Below are 8443 nucleotides of genomic sequence, written 5' to 3' on the forward strand. Positions count from 1 at the left end.
TTGGGCTCGGGGTGTCGCGCGCCGGCGGCGCCGAAGCCCTGGGCCCCGCGAACCTGGCGGCCTTCGCCTTCCCGGGCGAGCTGCTGCTGCGCCTGCTGCGGATGATCATCCTGCCGCTGGTGGTGTGCAGCCTCATCGGCGGCGCCGCCAGCCTGGACTCCAGCGCCCTGGGCCGCCTGGGCGCCTGGGCGCTGCTCTTTTTCCTGGTCACCACGCTGCTGGCGTCCGCGCTCGGCGTGGGCTTGGCGCTGGCGCTGCAGCCCGGCGCCGCCCTCGCCGCCATCAACGCCTCGGCCGGGGTCTCCGGCCCTCTGGAAGAGACTCCCAGCAAGGAGGTGATGGATTCCTTCCTGGATCTCGTAAGGTTAGACGCTGCCCGCCGGCTGGAGCGAGGTGGGGTGGGAGTGGGGGTGCTTCGGCCACGTGGGGAAGGGGACACGTGTTAGGGATGGCTGCAGTGGCCACGTGGACAGGAGGGGAACTTCGGGTCCTCCGGAGCGGGACATCCCCCAAGGTCTTCTCATTCATTTCCTCCCTCTGTGCTCCGCCCCCTCCACAAGGGGGGGCCACTTAGAAAGGGGGTAGATTCTTTTTCTTGTGGTCTCTGCCCCTCACCCCACCCCCAAGAAAGGCTCTCCCCGCTTTTAAGGAGAACAAACTACTGGGTCCACATGGTCTTTGCTGACGCAGTGTCTCTAGGTTGGTTGGGGACTTCCTGGAAACCTTAGGGGGAAATGATGAGTCGGAACCAGGTTCCCCCAGCCTCTTAGGGCCCCCAGGGGCAGCCTGAGATGGGACGTTCAGAGCAGAGGTTGCTGTGGGTGGACTCCTCCTGGCTGGGGGAGATTAGCTGGCCTGGGTGGGTACAGGCGGGCCTGCAGACAGGCACACCTACTTGAAAGCTGTTTATGTGGAGGGCTTCCCCTGTGTGCCAAAACAGATGTAACTCACACTTGGCCGGCCACTCTGAGGCTTAGCTGAAACATCTCAGAGCTACACAACTTTATAACCAGTGACACACAGCTGGACACAGGCACACCGACACTCAGCCACGGCTGTGATGTCTCACACCGACACATGGGACTAGCATCAACCGTCACACACACACACACACACACACACCCATTGGATATTAATACCCCTTCAGCACAAACATACACACTCACATACACACACACCTACATGGCCACACGCCAGCAGTGTCCCATATATCTGAACTAACCCTCGCCTCGGCTAAATACCAACACTTGGCAAACTGAGTACAGACTCACAAGAGCTGGGGAGAGGGAGGATGTCAGGGTGCCCAGTGGTTAGCGGGGAGGATGTCGGGGCACCCAGTGGTTAGCACTGTGCATCTGGCTGGTGGGGTTCCAATTTCAGCTCTGCCACTTCCTCGTCACGTAACTGTTTTCACCTTTCTGTGTCTTCTTTTTTTTCTGTAAAACGGGATGGTAGAGCTCAACCCCGAGAGCTGTCTTGAGGATTAAATGAGTTGATTTATGTACAGTGCTGACGACATGCTTTTCCTGCTATTTTCGTCGTGGCCCAGAGACACGAGGCCATTGCCTGACACTCCCACATGCTCAGTGGGGTTCCACACACACTGCTGCACACTGAGTCACCCTCGCAAACGGTCACAAAAGTGACCGTGTCAACACAGATGCCCATTCATGATGCACACAGCCATTCCTTGTGATTCTCTCTCCTCTTCCCAAAGCTCCACCCAGATCTTTTGACCCACAGGCCACCGCCAGCCTTCAGGGCCAGCTCTTTTCCAGCCCTCCCAGTCCCCTAGGAGGAAGTGGCTGATGCAAGATGACCAGGGTGTGAAGTCTGCTGCCTGGGGTGGAGCTAAGGCTCCGGGTCACTCTGCCCCCCCCACCCCCTGCCTTGGGGAGCCAGCATTTCCACTTCCAACCACCATCCCTCAGGTCTAGAATCCCAGGCTACTGGGGGCCCTAGGAGACCAGCTCAGAGTCCCCAAGCCCTGGAAAGGCACACATGCCCAGGTGAAACTCCGCCTGACCGAAAGTGCACATTTGGGTTCGAACGGGGCCTCCGAGGTTCCCCCATCCCGAGATGCCAGCCCAGACCCTCCCTGAACTATTGCGGTATCTAATAACCTCTCCTCCATGTCTGTCTCTGCAGAAATATCTTCCCCTCCAACCTGGTGTCTGCAGCCTTCCGCTCAGTGAGTTGTCGGGGGTGTCCTGAGGGGTGGCGGGTGTCCAGGGAGGGAGACAACCAGCCATGGCCCCTTGGGCCCTGACCTGGGCCAGTGCCTGGAAAAGCTAACCTGCCACATATTTATAGGCAATATTGCAGGGTTCTTGGGTGACCACCGAAACCCATCTATGATGCTCATCAAGAAACAAGAATATGTGTTCGGAGTCCCTTCTAGATTCTAATTCTAGCCGTGTGACCCTGGGCAGGTGCCTTTACTGCTCTGAGGTTCCCGCCTCTGGAATACAGGGGCACGGAGTCCTGCCTTAGTGGGGTTGCTGGTGGGATGAAATAAGGGATGCTCAGGGCAGACTCTGAGCACTGTAGGTGCCAGGACAGGCGGAGAAGCCTCAACGACAAGTAACACGGACTCTCTCCTACCCTCTCTTGCAGTACTCTACCTCCTATAAAATGATACGGAACAATGAAACCCAGGTGAAGGTGAGAGCAGGTGAAGGGACAGGGTGGGGACGGGTCCCTTGTGGTTTTTCCACTCTGTTCCCTCCCCAGCCTTTGCCCACGCCCCCCGCCCCGCCACCGCATCTTCTAACGTTTGCTATGCAATCTGTTTTAAACTCTGAGCAGCCCCTCCCCAATCTCTTGTCTTTTCTGCCTTTCTGGAATCTTCATTTTGCACCCTCTTCTCCCTCCCCACTGCCCTGCTGTGGTCCAGACTCCTCTTTTCCCCCATCCCACCTTGCCTCGGCTCCCTCCCTGACCTGCCCCCAGGCCCACCCCCTCCCACCCACCGTCAGCAGGGTAGACAGAGAGGTCTTTTCAAAGCACAAGCCCCACCCTGCCTCTCCCCTGCCCAAAGCCCTGGCATGCTCCCTAGCACCCCTGGAAGAGAGCTCGGGCTTCTCAGCACAGTCCCGGGGGCGCTGTGAGGTCGGACCCCCGCCCAGCTGTCCCTCCCCCGGCCTCGCCTTGTGACTGCCTGGCTCACTCCACTCCGGCCACAGTGGCTTTCTTTCTGCTCTTCGAAAGCCCAAGTCGCTTTCATTTCTAGGTTGTTGTGCATTGTTCCCTCTCTCTAGAACCTTCTACCGCCGCTCTTTACTTGGTTCACCCTTCCCGTTTCCGGGGTCTGAGCCACTTCCTCTAGAAAGCCCTACCTGATGACTTCAGCCCTGCCCACTCTGGGTTGCCCCTGGCAACGGGTCTATTACCCCTGGACCTGGATAGTGAGCCTTGGGAGGAAGGAGCCCAAGGGACTGGGTCCTAGCAGTGTCCAGAATAGGCCCTCAGTGACCGTGCAGGTTGACTAAGTGTCCCCATCTTTTCCTTGCCAAAAGGTACCCGTGGGGGATGAGGTGGAGGGTATGAACATCCTCGGCCTGGTGGTGTTTGCCATCGTCTTTGGCGTGGCCTTGCGGAAGCTGGGGCCTGAAGGAGAGCTGCTCATCCGCTTCTTCAACTCCTTCAACGATGCCACCATGGTGCTGGTCTCCTGGATCATGTGGTAGGTCGTGGGAGAGGGCACTGGGGGTACGGGGTGGGCCAACCCTCTCTGTCCACTCTTTGGAACCAGACGGCCTGGATTCAAGTCCAGCATCGACCGTTCCCTGGCTGTGTGACTTTGGACAAGTGACTTACCCTCTCTGTACCTCAGACTGCTCATCTATAAAATGAGGACAGTGCTCTATTCCATGAAAGCTGAGAATTATACGGGCGCCTTCTTGATTTTCCTGAGAGGTGACAAAAAGACAGCCAAACTGTGGCCACGGCCTGGCTAACGCATCTCAGTTTTAGTTAGAGATTTAAAGGTGACCACGTGTTCGCCTTTGGATCAATGATCTAAAATTGTGCCTGCTTTATAGGACTGTCACAAAGATGAAACAAGTGACTGGAGTTCAGGTAAAGCAAGCCCTTAGAAAGTGCTTTAAATGCCTGGCACCTCCTGAACGGTGACTTAATATCAGCTATGTACAACCAGTACCATCATGAGTTTTGTTTAAATGGCCTTAGGAAATGAGAAAAAAATCTTGCGTAGGCCGCTGGCTTCCACCCTTGTTCCCTCCCCCAGCCTCGCCTCCACGTGGTGTCACACCTGTTCTCAGGGCCCACCCTGGATCTAGGAGTCAGGAGCTGGGCCAGAGTTGCTGCATTTTTCATAAATCCCTCCCCCTCCCCCCGCCCTGATTCTGGTGCACCTGGCATCTGAGAAGCTGCTGTGTGGGCACTGAGCATACCTCGACTAATAAAAGTACTTTGCCGAGGAGGCAGAGTGGCGTGTGCGGAGGAGCAGGCTCTGCAGCCGGGCGGCCTGGGTTCCCATGCCCGCGTGGCTGCTTTCCAGCTGTGCCCTACGACAAGTTACTTCTCCCTCCGTGCCTCAGTTTCCTCATCTGGAAAATGGGTTGGTCATACGAGGCACAAACGAATTCATACGTGGGAAGTGTTTGGGACAGTGACTGACCTACAGCAGGCCCACAGTAAACAATATTAGATAATACTTATCCAGTACTTGTATAACTTTTTGGCATGTCCCACCGGCCAGAATGTGGGTGTTTGGCCAAACCCAGGTGCGCAGGTGGCTGGGAAGTGGTGCCTTTTTTACTAAAAGGAAAGGGGTTTGGGCAACAACATAGCGATCAAGCTGTCAAAAGAAGCCTTCTGGCTGGGAGGCATAAAAGCACCCCAGGATCTTTAGCACTCTAGGAGAGAGTGCTAAAGTTTATAGATGAATTATTGAAAAGCTTTCAACTCATTTCAACTGGCTTCTCATTTCATCCTGCCAACATTCCTATGAGGTCGGGAGCATTATCTTCCTTGCTTTGCAGACCCGTTAGATTTTCTTAAGTCAACAGTAGCTATAAGAGACTCAATTGGAGCTCCCTTGGGGCGAAGATTCAACCACTTACGTTCAAGGGCTCAGTGCGTCATAAATGCTTCACGTCTGGGAGTGGTTGTTAAGACCTGAACCACAGCCTGAGAGATTGTCTTGGTTTCAGTTACGGTAGCTGCTATAACAAACAAATCCAGAAAACGTAAATGCTGTTTACCTGGCTGTTTTTTTCCTTGGTCATGTGTTAAGTCCAAATACGGTTAGTGACTGTACTCCAGGTGGTGATGGCAGCACTCAGGCTTCTTAAATCTCCCAGCTGCACTATCTGCAAGGGGAGAGAGAATGCAGCAGGGCAGGGGAGATGCCCCGACATGGCTGCGGGCTCCTCTCGACTGCCAGGGAGGCTGTGATCCTGCCGTGCAGAGCACAGTGCCTGCCTCTGGGGGAGTATGTGGTCAGAGGTCGCCTTCTGTCTCCCCTGTTATTAGGTATGCCCCTGTGGGCATCCTGTTCCTGGTGGCTGGCAAGATTGTGGAGATGAAGGATGTGGGAATGCTCTTCGCCAGTCTCGGCAAATACATCCTGTGCTGCCTGCTGGGCCATGCCATCCACGGGCTCCTGGTCCTGCCCCTCATCTACTTCCTCTTCACCCGGAAGAACCCCTACCGCTTCCTGTGGGGCATCTTGACAGCGCTGGCCACCGCCTTCGGAACCTCTTCCAGGTGCGGCCTTGGGGTACATCGGGGTGGGAGTTTTAAGCTAAGGGGCTTGAGGGTGGCATCAGATGTCTGAAGACCCATGGACTTTTGTGTTTGGGGTCCCCGCATCTGGGTACAGGAGCCACACTTTTCTAAGCTTCTCACAAGGTCTCGGAAACCCCCTTCCTAAAATTAGGGAACTGCTGCCTTAGTTATTTCTTCCTTTCTGAGAACCCTTCCTCCGCACCGAGCCCGAGCCCTGGGTGACTCAGTGCTCCGCCCTGGATCTGACCTCTGGGAGCTCTTTCCACCTTCTCTCCTGGGTATCTCACCCATCTTTGCTGCCCCAGTTCCCCTCAGAACTAGACTTTCTCCCAGAGAGTAGGAATTCATAGCTGAGGTCTATTGGTGGAGGTGGCAGGAGACGTGGGTCAGTGAGCCCTCAGACTCACCTAAATAGAATTTAGGTTTGAAGTTTTGTGTGTATTTTGAGGAGTAGCAGGGGGTCCAGGACGCCTACATTTTGGAATGACTACAGTCTGCGGGATCCCTAGTGCCTTCCGGCTCTGGGAAGAGTAGGAAGGAGCAGAGAGCTGGGAGGGAGTGTCTAGGCTGATGGGTGGAGCTTAGTCCGGGCCGCGGGGCTCGGTGGGTGGGGCTTGGGGGTTGGGCGGGACCGGGGCGGGGCTTGGGGGATTGGGCGGGGCCGAGCCCAGGTTGGCTGTGTGAGCTAACTCAGATCTGCGGTGTCCCTCAGCTCGGCCACTTTACCGCTGATGATGAAGTGCGTGGAGGAGAGGAACGGCGTCTTCAAGCACATCAGCCGCTTCATCCTGCCCATCGGTGCCACCGTCAACATGGACGGTGCCGCGCTCTTCCAGTGTGTGGCTGCAGTGTTCATTGCACAGCTGAACCAGCGACCCTTGGACTTCGTGAAGATCATCACCATCCTGTGAGTGCGTGGTGGGCTGCGACTAGGACCCCCGACCCACCTGACACTAAGAATGAACACGGGCTGGGCTCCAGCTTCTCCCACTAAGAGGCCCCTCCCTGACCTCCCCTCCCTGCCTAGGGTCACCGCCACAGCGTCCAGCGTCGGCGCCGCGGGCATCCCCGCTGGAGGTGTCCTCACCCTTGCCATCATCCTCGAGGCAGTCAACCTGCCTGTTCGAGACATCTCTTTGATCCTGGCTGTGGACTGGCTAGTGTGAGTGTGGGCTTGGGGCTTCAGGAGGTTCGAGGAGGGATACCCCTGGGAAAGAGGGTCATTGAGAGTCTCTGGGCAGAGGAGGACAGGAAGGAAGGAGTTCTAGAGGGAGGGGATAGGTCCTTGAGCATTCCAGTCAGAGGGAAAAAAGGGATCTTTGGGCTTCTAAGAAGAACCCAGAAAGGTAGTGTGCCTGAGTCATTAATAGAGTGGACACTTAGGCCAGGCTACTTGTGTTCAGATCCCAGTGCCACCATCGCTAGCCATTATGACCCTGGGCAAGTACTTAATCTCCGAGTGTCTCCGTCTCTCCATCTGTGAAATGGAGAGAATAGTCTCTCCTTGGGATTAGATGACTTTTAATACATGCAACTCCCTGAGAAGTAGTAAATACTACATTCATAATTGTTAGCTATCACGGTTAAGCTATTGAGAGCATAAAAGATCGGAAATCGTTTGGTTTCAAAAGTTAAATATAGAATTACTATGTGTCCTAGCAATGTCACTCTTAAGTATATGTCTGAGAGAATTGAAAACATGTCCATGAAAACTTATGTATAAATATTCATACTATATTATTCTATTATTATCCTATTAATCACTCTTCATAATAGTGAACAGGTGGAAACAACCCAAATATCCATCAACGAATAGATAAACGAAATGTCACCTGTTCATACGATGGAATATTAGTCCACAATAAAATGGAATAAAGCACTGGTACATACATACGTGCTACCACATGGATGACCCTTGAAAACATGTGGAGTGACAGAAGCCGGGCACAAAGGACCACATAGTCTATGATGCCATTTCTATGAAATGTCCAGAATAGGCAAATCTATAGACAGGAAAGCAGATTAATGATTGCCTCGAGCTGGGAGGATGGGACGAAATGAGAGATAACTGCTTAATGGGTATGAGGTTTGTTTCTGGAGTGATGAAAATATTCTGGTATTAAATAATGGTGATGGTTGCATAACTCAATATGCTAAAATACACTGGGTTGTATACTTTTAAAGAGTGGATTATAGCTCAGTTTTCTCAAATGGCGTATACGTACACAGCATAAGGAGGAAGGAAATAGATCCTTAGGATTCTAGGGAGGAGAAAGGCCTGAGGGAGAACTCAGTATCTCAGGGGGAAGAGGAGGGCTGGATGGGTCTTCTGCAGCCCAGTAAAAGGGGGAGGGGGTGACTTTTCGAGGTTCCAGAAGCAATAGATCTCGTATTTTGTTGGAAGAAGGATCATTGGGGTCCAGGAAGGATGGGGGAGATCTTTGAGGTTCTAGAAGGAAGGGGTACTTGAGATCCTGGGAGGATGGGAGGCTGACATTCTAGGGCCACTAGAGTATGACAGAATTCTATGTGGGAGGGTGTGATGGGGACTTCACGACTCCAGGGTGAGAGGAGGGAGGGTTGGGCCTGGACTCTCCCTCTCCCCCTCCCCCTCCCACTCACTTTCCCATCCCTTCTGCCCCCGCAGGGACCGGTCCTGTACCATCCTCAATGTGGAAGGTGACGCCTT

At 54.2% G+C, this 8443-nt stretch overlaps 1 protein-coding gene across 1 annotated transcript; it reads left to right on the forward strand.

Annotated features, from left to right (window-relative positions):
* Positions 1 to 5: 5 nt before the first annotated feature.
* SLC1A5 (solute carrier family 1 member 5) lies at positions 6 to 8441 on the forward strand (the record flags this gene model as incomplete). Its single annotated transcript, XM_023535229.1, has 8 exons — positions 6 to 364; positions 2149 to 2191; positions 2617 to 2664; positions 3519 to 3685; positions 5500 to 5733; positions 6467 to 6661; positions 6782 to 6916; positions 8402 to 8441. Coding segments are annotated over 8 exons (1221 nt in total), but the record flags the coding sequence as incomplete, so codon positions are not given.
* Positions 8442 to 8443: the final 2 nt, after the last annotated feature.

The sequence above is a fragment of the Pteropus vampyrus genome, unplaced genomic scaffold, assembly GCF_000151845.1.
Source record: "Pteropus vampyrus isolate Shadow unplaced genomic scaffold, Pvam_2.0 Scaffold138, whole genome shotgun sequence".
In the NCBI taxonomy this organism is placed as follows: domain Eukaryota; kingdom Metazoa; phylum Chordata; class Mammalia; order Chiroptera; family Pteropodidae; genus Pteropus; species Pteropus vampyrus.